Source organism: Triplophysa rosa, linkage group LG13, assembly GCF_024868665.1.
Source record: "Triplophysa rosa linkage group LG13, Trosa_1v2, whole genome shotgun sequence".
NCBI lineage: Eukaryota > Metazoa > Chordata > Actinopteri > Cypriniformes > Nemacheilidae > Triplophysa > Triplophysa rosa.
Genome location: NC_079902.1, coordinates 18,532,446 through 18,548,653, shown reverse-complemented (window position 1 = coordinate 18,548,653; position 16,208 = coordinate 18,532,446). Strand labels below are relative to the sequence as shown.

Below are 16,208 nucleotides of genomic sequence, written 5' to 3'. Positions count from 1 at the left end.
ACAGCGTTTTTGAACGTTAAATCGTGTATACACATTGCATTACATTTAAAACAAACAATAATATTCGTTTTAGCCGTGTCACATCACCCCTTTAACCTCATCGCTGCTTGTTGGAAAGGATCACCATAAGTAATAGATGGCCATTGGGGTCCTGCTGTTTCTTGTTGTTTCTCATAGCGCAGTTGAAATTCAGTGTGTGATATTTAGGAGGATCTATTAACATAAATGCAATATAATATATTTAGCTATGTGTTCAGAGGTGTATAAAGACCTTACATAATGAAGCGTTATGTTTTTATACCTTAGAATGAGCTATTTCTGTCTACATACTCCGCTGGTCCCCTTTCATGGAATTCACCTTGTTGTTTCTTCAGTAGCATTAAACTGCTTTACAGAGCGTATTTTGTAAATACATTATCTCCTTCGGCTTCGAAAGGGAGGGGTGGAGTGAGCGGTTGGTTGCAATTCACAACCTCACCTCTAGATGCCGCTACAATCTCCACACAGCACCTTTAAGTGTGCTGAAATCTGAAAAATCTGTAACTTTTTAAAACAGTTATTGAGCTGTTACATAAAAATCAGAGATGGTGACAGAGAGGCAAGATATATGCATTGTAGCTTTATTTAATTGTTATGAATGTTACGTAATTTATGTTTATAATAGATCGAAATCTATTACTGAATTTAGCAATATTTACCAGGTGGTGATATTAACCCTTGAATGCTATCACTTATTAAGAAAACTTGATAGACTGAATGTATTGAAAAGTTGTGTACATTTTTTGTAAAAGTCAAATCATTAATTCATCGGAAAGAATAAATGATGGAGAAAAGTTCATATAACAAAACACAAGGTGTAGTCGAGTGCACTTACCACATGTTCAAGAACTGATTCAGGTGTCTGGTTCTCAGTGGTAGAGTCGATCTGAAAAATGATCTTTAAACCAGGGCTGCCAACCATATTCTGCTGTTATGTGAACAGCGTTTTTCTCTCTCCACGTTTGATTTAGTGTTTTTGTTTTTTAGTTTCTCTGGCAGCAGAAACATCTCGGCTTTGTAATGGGAACAATCTTAAACTGAATTAAAGGTTCACTTCACATTTAATTCTGCTGCTGTGAGGGATGTTGTTGTCCTGTGGGAGTATCTGCTGCACATGCTCTAAATGAGGGCAAAACCTCTTACTGTACCCTCATTCATCACCAATGTTGGCTCTGGATTATATGTTATGACATCACAATGTTGTTAGTGTGTTGTCTTGCAGTTTAATTTTTGTTCAGCGTGCTATTGACTCACTTTTTTCTGTGTCACATACACAAAAACACACAACGTCATCTATCTCTTGCTCTGTAACATCCACGTGCCGTTCAATCCTGCAGGGAATTGTAAAACGCAGTGGCTCGCTCTCGAGCAATTTACAGATCTGTTAAGACACAAAGGAGTGTAATAGAATGGTTAGGGAGGATATTACTGAATGCTGGAGATGGTGTCAGAGTATAATTCACACACACAAACACATACACCAGGCCTTTTTTTAACTGTGCTGCGTTTACTGCAGTCAGGCTTTAGAATTTTATTAGTCAACCTTTAGATTAATTTTTGCCAATGACAATTACTTAAAGAAACAGTTTGCCCAAGAATAAAATTGCCTTACAGGTTGTTCTAACCTCCTTTTATTTTATTATTCGCCTGTGTTCAATTATATAAAGCCGCCTTTGGATGTGTCGCACCAGATTTGAGAGCTATGGGAAAGGGAATATAATGTATTTTATTTTTTATCTGTTTTTTACAGAAAGCAATTGTGTGGCTTTGGAAGAGCTGAAATACATTGTGTCGTATTAGAGATTTTTTTGGTTTCTTTAAGAGCAAAGTCAAGACTTATGTGCTGCACCCCTAAATGTATTGAATATCTATTAGATTCGTAGATTGTTTTTAAGATCTAACATAACATTGACTGGTTGCATGGCCTTAAAGGTTTAGTGTATGACATTTAGCAGCATCTAGTGGTTAGGTTGCAATTGCAACCAACGGTTCACTCCACCCCTCCCTTTTGAAGCACTTCGGTGGCTGACACAGGACTAAGATGCCATCACATTTTCGCTTCTTTGCCGAAAGAGATAACGTACAGTATTTACGAAACGCGCTCGGTAGAGCAGTTTGGGGCGGGCTACTGTAGCAACAACAAAGCGAATCCATGCGAGTACCAAGGGGACCCGTGGTGTATGTAGATAGAAATAGCTCATTCTAACACCGGGTTCACACCAAACGCGAATTAAGCGTTTTGCGCGAGTAAATTACATACAAAGTCGTCAATGCAAAGACACGTACAGACGCGAACTCGCGGCAGGCGGTGAGAATGATGCGAATCGGGCGGTGCGATTGCGGCGAACGCGCGTCAATCTCGTCTTCCGCGGCGGTTGAAAATATTTGTAATTTCACGTCACTCACACGAAAATAACAAACTTTTCCCGTGAGTAATAAAGAGCGTGGAACGCGATTGTTTGCGTTCGCTGTGAACCCAGCATAAGGTAATAATAACATAACGCTTCATTATGTAAGGTCTTTATACACCTCTGAAGACAGTAATGTATATTATTTAGCATTTCTGTCAATAGATACTCCAAAAAAATACACATTGGACCTTTAAAATAATAGTAGTAAATAACAGCTCTCTATCAAGCAGTTTTTATGTGATTATAAATTAATCACACTTTTCTGAAGCTAAGTAGGTTACTTAAGTCATGCCATAAGTGTTCAACAAGTGTACATATAAAGTCAAAATATGAGATTACAGGAGGAATATCAACGAGGATGTTCCAAGAATAGAAACGTCATGTTGTTTTTTTCATCATCTTTTGACATCATCTGACATTTGGCAGGGGCTGACGGCATTCTTACAAAATGATTGGTTGACAGGTGTCAGGTCATTAGGTATATTGGTGATATGGAAAAATAGATTTGTCTACAGCACAGGAAAACACTGTCTGTCACAGTTTGTCAAAGTTATTAGTTTGCACAGTATTGCACAGTATTGACCCTATGAGTTAGGGAAAGTTCATTATGATAATCATTTAGATTTCCTTTAAACATCTGAATATTAATCTCTTGTTCTTGAAACTTTACCCCATAACTGCAATCACTCATGAATACAGAAAGTGCACCGCTCTAAACCATCTTAAATTAGCGTTGCAGAAACTGCGCCTCTGTTATTTGTTGTACGAGTGGAGGGCAACACAATGAAAAAGAGGCATCGCCGGCTAATTTGCTAAATGAATTTTAAATGAGAGCGCGGTGCAGAAATGCGAAATTGCCGTATGTGAGACGAGAGGCATGTTTGTCTTGCGCGCAAGCTGGTTATAATTTCCCGAATCTTTAATTGCATAATCATTTCAGATATCCCAACCCATGTTCCCATTTGTTTTGTCTCGGTCTGATTATGTTTTCCACTTGCGCGCGTCTCTATGCATGAATTTAATTAAAACACCTAAAATATCATTTGAGATGTTATTAACGTGATCACGGAAGGGAGATCAAATCAATGAAGATGAATGTGCGCGGTGCATTGTGGGAAGTTTTCGAAGTTGTTAATTTCTCGACTGCCTCGTTTTAATGAGATTCTTGTGATGTCTTGTGATTAAAGGCTGGTCGCTGGCTGCTTTCTGAGCGGCCGGCTTTAGTTAACCCAAAAGGTCGAAGTACGACTCATCTGAAAGACAAAAAGTGGAGATCTTTTCATTAATTATATTGACTGAGGAGTTTTGGCACCTGTTAGAGCTCTATAGGATTTTTTTCAATCCTTGAACATTTATCCGATTATGACCGCACGCCAGTGGAGTCATTATATTCAACCTGCGTGTGAAGTCAAATAGCTTTAGAGCCCTTAATAATAAACCGCTTTGTGTTTGGTTGGTGTTTCTACTCGGAAGCTCATAACAGCTGTTATTTTGTACTGTCATTAAAATCTTAATTTCACAACTAGGTAATGCTATCAAGAGACATGCACTTTAAGCAGCACAGAGCCGATCACGATCATTATAAAGAGTGTTGTGAAGCTATGAGTTGGGATTTAAAGCCACCTCAGCTCTCGCCCTGGGCAATACAGCGTCTTTGGTTGTGTAGAGCATTAGATACTCTTCAGATCTCCCGAGGAGTTTGAGCTGATTGATGGAGCTCATAAATACACTACCATCAGGGCATTTATTCGGGGAGTGTGTCTTTAATGTAGCCTCTGTTCTTTCTTCTTCTCAAGTGTGTGTGTGTGTGTGCACGTACTGTAAGGTTTGAGTTTTAGTTAAAGGGATAGTTGATGAAAAAAAGGAACATTTTCATCATTTACGCTTCTCCAGAACACAAAAAAAAGGAATTTGAAGAATGCTGGTAACCGAACAACACTGGCCGTCATTGATTTCCATTGTATGGACACAAAACCACTCAGACATTTTTTTAAATATCTTTTTTTGTGTTCCACAGAAGAATCATATAGACGGTTTCATCTGTTAATGAATTAACAGTAAATTAATATAAATATTAATATTTAATTAAAACTACTCAACAGTTATTGATTCTTTGTGGAGGTCTACCGGTTATGCCACATAATGTTTATTTATGTTGTTGTCGCTGCAACCGTCTATACAAGTTTTGAACGACATGAGGGTGAATATTCTTTTTATTTTTGGTGAACTATCCTTTTAATGCAATTGTTTGCTCATAAATGAAAATGCGTTGTTTATACGCCCTCATATTGATTTAAACAATACGCTTACTGTATATATTTGACACTTTTTTCATACTAGGACAGTTTAACCCTTCGCGGCCAGATTACTGTCTTTTCAAGATTTTTTAACAGGACATGCCAGTTATACTTTACAATTTATTTTTCATGGAAAAATTGAATGGATACATGCGTAAAACAATGTGAAGATAAGCATGCACTTTACAGTACAATTATTACCAACCCAACTGCAAGACAAAGAAAACCATCTTTAAAACATCTACGCTGACACTAAAGCTTTTTCTAAATGTCTATGGTTTATTATTTTAATGAAGTGCTATGAGTCACAGCAAGTTAAATGTGGAAACGGATAAAACAGATAGCACTTTCCTCTCTTTGAGAATGACAGAAAGTTGACGCACATTATTGACACAGAACAAAAGTCCACAGGAGTCGAACAGTGTAATCATTTCGTGTGAACCTTGATGGATGGGAGCGAGCTGGAAAAAGATTTTAATGGATGACGTGCACAGACTTACTGGGAAAAGTAAGAATGAAGCCTATATGTGCCAAATTAAACCACACTTTCTCTCTTTTATTTCTCAGAGGTCTATCAGCTCAGCCTTCCTGATGACCAGAAGCTGAGTTTCACCACGGTAACGGTGGGTCAGAGCGCCGTGCTCACATGTGCCATCACGGGTGACCAACGGCCGCCTATTGTCTGGAGACGCAATAACCACGCCCTCAACATGATGGAGCTTGAAGATATCAATGTGAGTGACACGGACCTTTCACCTCATTTCATCTCTGTCACACTTTACTTTTACCCCTTCGGTCAAGTGTTTGCATGCTTTCGAGATGTCCAGAAAGCGTTTCAATCAACTATCTTGTTAAGGCTGTTGAAAAGCAAGCGACATTGCTTTCAGGCCAATACGTTTGTCAAATTTGAAAAGTAATTCACACACACACACACACACACCAAACAGCAGTGTAGTTTGTAGATGATATGACATGGTGTGAGATCATACGACGCTCAATCCAATTCACTTTGTCTATCTTAATGTGCTTTCAACTGAACCTTGCCTTTGAAGTAATGGAATTTAGAGTGAAACATTCAACAAAGAGACCCAAGCCAGATGGAATTTCAGAAAAGAAAGCCATAAGACAATAAGATCTTAAAATCAAAGCGTGCCACCAGCGTCTCTCAATTTTTTAGACGGCTTTTTCATCCTCCAAAGGCAGTGCGGTGCCACGCTCAAGTTGTAATATATATTAATTACAGTGACCTTAACCAACCCAAGATGATGAAACATTGCGTTGTGATTTCAAATGGAGATATGAGGGATGATTCAAATGTTTGCGCTGCAGCACAACATCACTCAACATGACAACTTGAAAGAAAGCGCATCCGTGTAAATGAGGACTAAGGGAGAAATGCTCAGGAGCACCTCTGTAAAAAGAACAATGAATAAATAATATATTTAAGAGAGAGTTATAACATGATTTATTCACTTGCATGAATGTTCCTGTTTTAATTGATGTATTTGTAATTATTTGCTGTACGTGATGAGATGAATGTGTAGTTATACACAAGAAATTAGAAGTCCATTTTGTGCATTAAAGGAACAGTTCACACAAAAATGAAAATTCTGTCATCGTTTACTCACCCTCGAGTTGTTCCAGATCTGTATAAATTTCTTTGTTTTGGTAAACACAGAGAAAGATATTTGGAAGAATGCTTGTGACCAAACAGTTCTTCCATAGCAGAGGAAAATCTTTATAAATTGCTTTGTTCTGCTGAACACAAATATATTTTTAAGAATGTACAGATAGGAAAGCCAAGAGTTCTTTGACACTTTTGACTTCCGTTGTAATTTTTCCTACTATGGTAGTCCTTGGTGGCCAAGAACTGTTACAAGCATTCTTCCAAAAATCTTTCTCTGTGTTTATCAGAACAAAGAAAGGTTCCTGTTCCTTTAATACATAGAGAAAACATACTGTTCATGTTGCATTTATGTATACACAAGATGACTAAAACATTTGATGACAAAAAGTTGAAATGAAATTTTCGTGAGACTTTGAAAAAGTGTAGTGCATTTCTGCCAAAGGGAAGATTGCAAGAGATTAACCTTTGTGAAATTTGTATTCCCAACACACGGCAGTTTATCCCAGAAATATATAGTCAGCACTTAATGTCATCATGCAAGCTTTATGACTGCCACAACCTTCACATGAATTCTAGCCTTGACCACAGAAAACTATTTTATCTCTCCTATATTCTTTCTATCTTTCTTTCTTTCTGACTTTCTCTCTCAACTCATTAGTCCAATCAATCTTTCATTTTTTAAAGTCTTCATTTTATCTTGTGTACATCTGAAAATGATGGCGCTTGCTGAGTGTTGCATCATGGGATGCAGCTGAGATCAATGTCACACTACCATTATTTTAAACTACTTTCTGAATACATAACACAGAATATTTTTTTACTTTAAACATTCAGGAACTAAACTAGAAACTAAGTAAAACTTTATCTAAGACCAGTAAGAGTATAAAATAATTATGGTCTCATACTGCTGAATATAATCTTCCAGCTGGATCACATTCACTACAGTCAAAAGTTTTAAAACACTTATTCATATTTTTTCCACATTTTAGAAAGATAGTAGCTCATCAAAAGTGTGGAATAACAGAATTACAGTATGTTGTGACTAAAAAAATCTAAATAAAAGCATATTATTTTTTATTGTTATAAATGTATGTTATATTTTAGCGTCTTCAATGCAGTCACCTTGAAGACTTTGCCTAGAATTTGCAGAAATGTTTGCTGGTCGTTTTTTCAAGCAGCTCCTTTATGTCTCAATCTTAGATGCTTTTTTTTAGCAACACTGCAGAAGTTTCCATCTATTCTGTGATCTTATTGGCTGCTCTTTTTCATTATTTAGTCAAAGTCATCCATTTCAAAGTGATTTTTACTAAATAAAATTTTGGTTTGTATCTCATCTCGGCTCTGTTATGCTGTGGCGTGTGGTACATAATGTAATATAGTGTATTGTTGAAGAAGCTACTTCAGAACTGTAAATTTCCAAGGTACAGTATAAGAGAATTAGTGCCACTACAAGTTTCTAAAAAAAAGTTGCTAACTGCATTGAAGCTATTTTAAGGACTTAATATTGTCTATAAAACGTAACTCTTAGATTGCATGGAGACACAGAACAGTTTAGGAGAGAAAGTTTGATTATTGTCTCAGTTCACCTGTTTGTGAAGCTACAAACAATAAAATGTGATATGAAAGGCAGCAATGTAGCTTTTTGTCACAGTACAGGCTTGGGTGTGTTTCTTCAGAGAAAAAAATGAGACTTGAGCAAAAGTTCTTCACATCATCTCAAGGTTGTCTTGGAGAACAGTTTGGATATTAAATTGTTTGAAATCTTGTTTGTGGTTTTTTCCATCTTATGAGTTCTTAGACTCGTGAGTCTCCAAGGATTTTCATTCTTGCATCATTCCGACTGTAACTGGATGCTGCAGCCTAATCAAATCTAAATGAAGCGGCCGAATCGTCCTTGAAGGAACACTTGAGAGTTTCAGATGTCAGGATGTCAGAGAGCTGAGTCATTATTTCAAGGCCAGTTGACCTTGCAAAGCCAGTGGCGCGTGAATTCATTACCTTCGTGGGGTTTTGTTTGGATAGTGATGACATTTTTTTCTTCAGGCTTTGTTTCCTCTGATGTTGTTTGCTGCTTGACGCACTGATCCTTCTTTCTTCCTTTCTTGTCATTAGACTTTCAAATGACTTTGTGCAATCTAATTCTGTTTCATATTCAGAGGCCCCTGTGTTTTGTCTTGCAGTTTTTATGAAATGCTCTTTCTGTGTACTGCTGTTTTCACTCATTAAGGGCTCGTGGTGACAAAAGGGTCCTGTTTACTTGCTTGCTAACGGTTGTGACCTGTAATGAGCAGAATCCTTCAGGGGTGCATGGTAGCACACAGGCAAACCGCTGGGCTTCATTAATGTGTGCGTTTATAATAGATGTGCTGCGTGGTGGTTTAAGAGCGCAGTGTGAAATATAAACTGTACGGTGCAGACAGATCATTTAGATCAGCAGTTTTGTCTGTGTTCCAATAAACTATTGTAGTTCCCATCTATTCTGTCTTCTTATTGGCTGCTGTTATTTCATTATTCAGTCAAAGTCATCCATTTCAAAGACATTTTTATTAAATAAAAGTTTAGTTTGTAATAAAAAAGTTTATATTTGTACATGTAGATTTTTTAATATTAGACCTTCAGATCAAAACCTTTTTAAGATGAGAAACATTTCACTCAAGAGTTCTAAAACTTTTGACCGGTAACGTATATTCATCCATAAAACAAGATTTACTAATATACAGTATTCTGCTTATTGTCCTTACCCCATTGTTTAAAAAATATTTAAAAATGTGTTTTCATTGTTTTAAAATTGAAAAAATATTACTTGCTCGACATAAACGTAACTTTTTTTTTCTTAAAGCAAGAATGTGGTTAGATATATTATTTGAAAATGTGTCTTTTATTATTATTTTGATAATTCACTTACCTGATTATTGAAAATTATGTTTTAAAAACAAAAAGAATGCTTTTAAAACTTCACATGGGTTTTAAAACCAGCAAATATTGGCATTTGACCTATCGGTATGGTAAATTGATTTTTTTCATCTTAAGTTTGACATTTGCATGGAATTGCCCATTATGTACTATGTACTATCGCTCTGACTCTCTCAGACTTTTTTTGTTAAGGGGAGTGTGTAAAGAATAAATGTGTGTAGCACTTTAATGACAGCCTGCAGCAAAACTGATGCAAATGTCCACTGCAATCTGCTCCTATTGAATACACTGTTTTATAACTACCTTCATATACTCTCTCTCTCTCTCTCTCTCTGTGACACAGAATTGTGCATGCACTCTGTTGTTTATATGCATTTGAACTCATTTTGATTGTAGTGCACTTTGAAATTTTCCAGCTCTGTGCTGTTGTGTGTAGTTGTTTGTCATAATCATTCTCTGTAAGGACACGCTGATGGGGGCTTTGTGTGTTGTTTACAGGATTTTGGAGATGATGGGTCACTGTACATCACCAAGATTACCACCATACACATGGGCAACTACACCTGCCACGCAGACGGATATGAGCAGCTTTTCCAAACGCACACCCTGCAGGTTAATGGTGTGTAATGTACAAACGCATTCACTGGCAAGCAATCACAAACCTTTCTTCCTTATTGTTCTTGCGTCTTTTTTTGCATTTCATTCCTTCAGTTTCATGGATGACTTTAGTCTTGCAAGTAAAGTTTGTTTTCACATCACTGAGACCAGCTTATAACCCACACCTGACAGCACAGTAAAAGCTTGTATGAGGGATCACCATAACCAATGTAGACTTGTGTAGAAATGGAGCCAGGGAAGCTGAGAAGAAGTGGAAAAAACCATTTTCTAGACACAAGGTTGAGCACTCATGCAAAATATAGAGTGCCTTATTTTTCACACTTTCATGCCAGGTATGCCACAGTTTTTTGGTGTTTTGTAACCTTCAGATTTTGTGGTCGAAGTTTTTGAGATCATTCTGTTGTTGAGCTTCTGTTATCCTCCGCAAGAATTTGATAAACACATGCGTATAGCCACAGTTGCAAACGCAGTCAATTACTGTCGAGTGTTCACAGACCGGCTTTGACCGTTCTGAAGGCCTGACTTGCATACAGCAGGCCCGGCGGGATACCTTTATCCCAGCCATTTTACATCGACACACACAACACATACTAATCAAAGGCCCCTAAATGATAGCATCACATTTTAATTGGATGAAAAACAATTGAACTTGCTTCCAAAGTGGTTGCCTAGCAATTGATTCTGACAGAGCTGGGAGGAAATGGGAAATTAATTAGGGGTGACACATGTTCTCCTTTTGTGTTGAGAGCCACAAAAGCACTAGTGGTCCCGCTTTACCTAATTACGTTTTCTTATGACCGAGAGCCACGGAATATTGTTCACACTTAATTTTCCATGCTTTTTGCCTTTTATTGCATCTTTAGCTCAGCTTGTGGCTGCTTTTGATTCATTCGCTGCTCAATGCACGTCAAATGACACGCAACCTTTTGGCTTTGAATTTTAGTCCTCTGCAGCTTTCTCATTTAGAATGATGACAATATAATGATGTTGCTTCATTTTCCAGGTGGGCTTTTGCCTTGACTAAACCTCTCTATGGTGTATTGTACATTTCCAGGGATATGGATATTTATGAGGGCTAGAGGTCGATTTTATTACTGTAATTGAATAAATGACATAATATGCAGCATGATTAATAAATACATCAAAATTATTCGTGTATTCTTGTATATTTGATGAAACTTCCCAAAAGACTATAATTTAAAAAAACAATACATTATTATGCCACAAAAAACATTTCAATCATTAAATGTTGAAATATTATTGTATTTACATACGTGTCAGGTTGAACAATTTATTGCATTATTTTATATACAAGTTGTGGCTGTAGTTAGATATATTTAGATATGTAAGACCTCTGTCCTGCAGAAGCTCTCAGATGTTTCCGAACAGTGTTTGCTTGGAATATAAGAGGGGTCAGATGGGCTCACACAAACCTGCTGATGCTCAGAGGTGGTGAAATGGAGAGGAAACTTTGATCGAGAACACTGAAAGCTCATCAGCACCAATGCACACACAATAGCAGCGCAATAACACACACTTCCCCTGTGTCGCACGTAAATGGGCACGTCGACACACCGAGAGAGACAGGGAAAAACCTAAACTAATAAATCTAACTCTCAATTTCACGGAGGAACAAATACACACAGAGAATTTATCCGGTCCAGTGAATGCGGACGTACACGATCCCGAGTCAAAAACACTGGCTTATTCTCACAGAAAATCAGCACAGAGAAAACAGAGAGAATGAGGCCAGAGGAATAAGAGGAGGGAGATTGGAGGAGACCAGGGGCCATGAGAATTTTGTGATAGAGCTGTCAGCTCTGATGCGTTTCACACTGGGGACAATCTCAACTCGATCCCCAGGTAATAAAATACACACAAGGACAGATGCTGGCGTACACACACGCACGCGCACAGAGAGAAAAGTCATTTCGTAGGGATCTCATATCATTTCTATGTTAAGCTTAGTAAGGAAGGAGAGAGACAGCCAGCTAGTCATTTTCTAGTTAAAGGTGCAGTTTGTGACAATTTTGCAGTAAAATATCCAACAACCACTAAGCTAGTGTTATATATTTTGTTCAGCTGAGTACTTACAATATCTCAAATGTTTCCAACTACTTGTAAATCGTGAGAAAATCGCCACTCTAAACAGTGACACGGGGCTGTGCAGTCGCTTGTCAATGGCGTCATATCCGCGTTCCCCTTTGTTACCGCCTTTACTGACGTAGAAACCGCATGACAGCAGTGTCTTGGACAAATGCGGAAGTAGTGTCTAGCGTCTAGAAAGCCACTATCTTGTTTCGAGCAGTCAGTTATTAATGGACCACAATTATTCGCAACAATTATAAAACTTTACCTCATCTGCTAACATGATTTCTCGTTCCCGTCTGATTGATGGCCATCAGCGGTGGAGTTGAAGACAACAATCCCATCATTCCACGCTCCTTCACAGCGCCATCAAGCTACGCCATTGTTGATGTTTTGACCGTGCGCCCTCTAGCGGCGGTTTTTACAAACTGCACCTTTAAGCTCATGAGACCAAAGTCATGTTGCTTTGATTTAACAATATTGTGTTTATGTGAAGGTAATAGACAAAGAAGATAAATAAAATGTCATTATTATGAAGATCTTGTCTTATAGAAATAGTGTAAAAATGACTGTAATTTTTTATAGATTCTGCTCCTTTGCACATATCGCTGCTGTCCTTCTGAAACCTTGTATCTCACATTTTTGGATTTAAATTTTTTACCATAAATCGTTATAATTGGTCACCCTTTATGTTTGTCACTGGGTTTTGCAAATATCTAACCAATAGAAAGTATTAAAAAGTGCTTGTCCACTTCGGAAACAAAGTATTTAATCATTTAAAAAATGCAGTGTTTTTTCTATTTCCTGAAAAACAGCGAATTTGGACATCCGAGGTTTCGGAAGGACAGCGACGACATGCTCTCGTACTAATTTCTTACTTGGCCCTTCTTTCACACAGTTTTACTGTTTATTTTAATCTGGTCATTAAGCTAATCTTGGAGCACCAATAGGTCTAAACTTCTCTTTTTTACACTGAATGACTTCTGGATTCCAATCGTGAGCTGAACTCAATAGTAAACATGTTGAGTCCCTGAAGGCTTAAAGCTCAAATTCTTCTTCCTGTTATTTGTAGCAAAACATTTCATTATATCAGACCCCTTGTGTGCTATAATGTGGTTCGTATTGCTACCGCTTTCCAAATATAACCTCACCTTCTTAGGAGAGGCTTTTAAAAGTGAACTGGTTTAATAATGGAAGAATTGTAATTTATTGATTGCTCCTAGCTTTCGTTTCTCTATTCCTAAGTAATATTTCATGAATCTTAATTATTAGATTGATGACTTGGCAGCGGTCCGTTTCACTTCTGATCCGTGCGGTTCCGTTTTTATCCTCACAAATTTGATTTGGTGGCATAAAGACAGTTTCAAACAACAACATAATCAGATGTTACTGCGCATGCGCACTTGGTTTGCTTACGGTACACATCAACAAAGAATAGAGTCCCTGTAGATTATTTCTTTAAAAAAGCAAAAGATTTAACAAGTAAATTACAGTAGCTAGCAAGTTAAAACTATGTCTAGGCAGTATTGTTTTGGGTTTGGGTATTATTAAGTGGCCTTAACTTCCTTCATATCTCATGTTAATCTTGAGTACTTACAGAATAGTAAGTAATAGAACAGTCTTTCGTTTTGTTATATTTGTAAAAGACAGATACAGATGTACGATTATTTCTGAAAACACACGACGATGCAGGGTGGAACTAAACAAAACAAACAGACCCAACAAAACACAGATATATGACTCAGTTTCACTTACTGCTTGCGATTCGTGTCCGGCATCTTTTAGTGCTGAGACCGCTCCATCTATTAGTTTCAAACGATCTCCAAATCCAGCGTTATATCCACCGTTCATATAAAAATCCTCACCGAAATGCAGTGAACAAACAAACACAGCTGAACTTCGCGAACGCAGTGCTCTCACTCTCTTGCTCCAGCTGACTTGTGCGCATGCTCCTTCTCACGCTCTCCTTGGTTGACGCATGGGCGTGCTCTTTCTTCTGCCTCTGACGGGTTGATGCGTGGTCGTGTTTTTCCGGGAGACTTGTCCAATAAGGGACTAAGAAAAGTTGTCATGAAACGGATTTTCATGTTCGAAAACACTTTCCCAAACCTATACGAACACTGGGGGAGTGTATCGAGCACAGAAATACTACGTCATACGTCTAACTCGGTTGTTGCACAAATTGACCATGTCAAGCATGAGAAGAAAGCACATTTAACATTGTAAAGAAGTCAGAATGCACGGAACACTGTTGCGCATCTCCTTTAAATGCGATAAAGTTACATGACCCATTCATCAAATTGTTTATTTTATACAATTATCATACAATAGAAATTAATATAAATTAAATGAAATAATAATAGTTATATTATTAGCTACTAGCCAAGACGATAAACAAACACAGAATGGAAGTTAACTTCGGGCCAGGTGCGTGCATCTGATGAAGCAGTTTATATACTGTATGATGTTTAAACGTTTTTGTGCTATTGTGTTTGTGTTTGAAAAAATCTGATTCCAACAACTGTGTAGTTCACTCATATTTGTCTGGTTGTTTATTCTTTGTTGGTTTATTTTTTTCACTCTTTAATTTAATTGTATGTATTTTCATAGTGCCTCCGGTCATCCGGGTGTATCCAGAGAGCCAGGCACGTGAGCCGGGGGTCACAGCCAGTCTGCGATGTTATGCTGAGGGCATCCCGGACCCACAGCTCTCATGGCTGAAAAACGGAATGGACATCACCACAAAACTCTCCAAACAACTCACACTTCAGGGTAAAAAGTCGCAAAGTATCACTTATAACACGCGTCAAACTTCCTGCATCTTAAAGTGATAGTTCACCCAAAAATGAAAATTCTGTCATCATTTACCCTCTTGTCATTTCAAACATGTATGACTTTCTTTCTTACGCAAAACTCAAAAGAAGATATTTTGAAGAATGTTGGTAACCGAACAGCGACGGCACCCATTGACCTGCATTAGTTTTGTGTCAATCCACTAGAAGTGAATGAGTACCGCCTTTGTTTTGTTACCAACATTCCAACATTTTGTGTTATGTGGAAGAGAGAAAGTCATACAGGTTTGACAAGAGGGTGAATAAATGATGACAGAATTTTCATTTTTGGGTGAACTATCATGTGGAGAATTGTGCAAGTAGCTCCAAGGTCATGGGTTCAATTTCCAGTGAATACACATGTTTACAGAATGCAAAGCTTGCTGTGGATAAAGGAGTGTGTCATATGCATATGTAAATGTAAAATGTAGTTTTCTGACAAAACCAATAGCAGCGTCAAACATAATTGCAAACTACTGATGGATTTCAAACCCGGAAATCGCACACTTTAAGAATACGAGTGTTTCATCTTATGCATTTGGCATTCACAAGTAGTTAACAGCTTCCGTTTTTACACAAACTGATTTCACACCTAAAAGTGGTGCACCCACAACTCTCAACAAGCAGTTTTTGATTCCTGTCGTCCTGAAGGAGCTTTATACAGCCTTAAAGCCTGCCGCTCGCGTCGTGGTGGTGATTGACATGTTTGTCATGATCTAGGTCTTTTCTCACTTCCACGATGCACCCTGTGGGGGCTATCATCATCTAACGCTTCTCCAAAGTCAGCTGTTCAAACTAAACCCAATATGACAACTTGAGAACGCTATCAATTTTTCAGCTGTTATCAAAAACATTTTCGCTATCCCATTAGAAGGACTCGTATAAATGGAGCCATCACGCTGTTTCTGTCAAGAGTGATTTGGAAGACGTTCAGATCGAAAAGTTCACTTGAGTCCTTAGGCTGGTATTTTTTTCCGTCTGCAGCTAATGGAACCGAGGTGCACATCAGCAACGTTCACTTCGAGGACACGGGCGCGTACACCTGCATCGCCCGGAATGAGGCGGGCGTGGACGAGGACATCTCTTCTCTGTTTGTGGAGGATTCAGCTCGCAAGACTCGTATGTATAAATCATGATGTGCAGTCCATTTGTTCTTATAATAGGACTTCGCTTCCTGTGTATTTGCATTATTCATCGGACTGAATGTTAATAGTTTATAAACTTCAGGTGTAATAATAGGCAGAGTAGGATGTGAAATAATGGAAGAGGAGTCTCACGGACCTCAGAAAATTGATGGTGCTTGGTAAAATAGAGCAGGATCAGGATTATCTAAAAAAAATAGTGGGTGTGGTGCCTGGGGGTATTAAAGTCATAGTTCACCCAA

At 38.0% G+C, this 16,208-nt stretch overlaps 1 protein-coding gene across 3 annotated transcripts in view; it reads left to right on the top strand.

The window, feature by feature from the left end:
* Positions 1–16,208, top strand: part of fstl5 (follistatin-like 5) — a 119,061-nt gene that overhangs the window by 71,046 nt on the left and 31,807 nt on the right. For all 3 annotated transcript variants that reach the window (XM_057349905.1, XM_057349903.1, XM_057349904.1), the window contains exons 7-10: positions 5,315–5,481; positions 9,786–9,906; positions 14,604–14,765; positions 15,809–15,943. In XM_057349905.1, the coding sequence (XP_057205888.1) occupies positions 5,315–5,481; positions 9,786–9,906; positions 14,604–14,765; positions 15,809–15,943 (585 nt within the window). The remainder of the gene's footprint in view (positions 1–5,314; positions 5,482–9,785; positions 9,907–14,603; positions 14,766–15,808; positions 15,944–16,208) is intronic.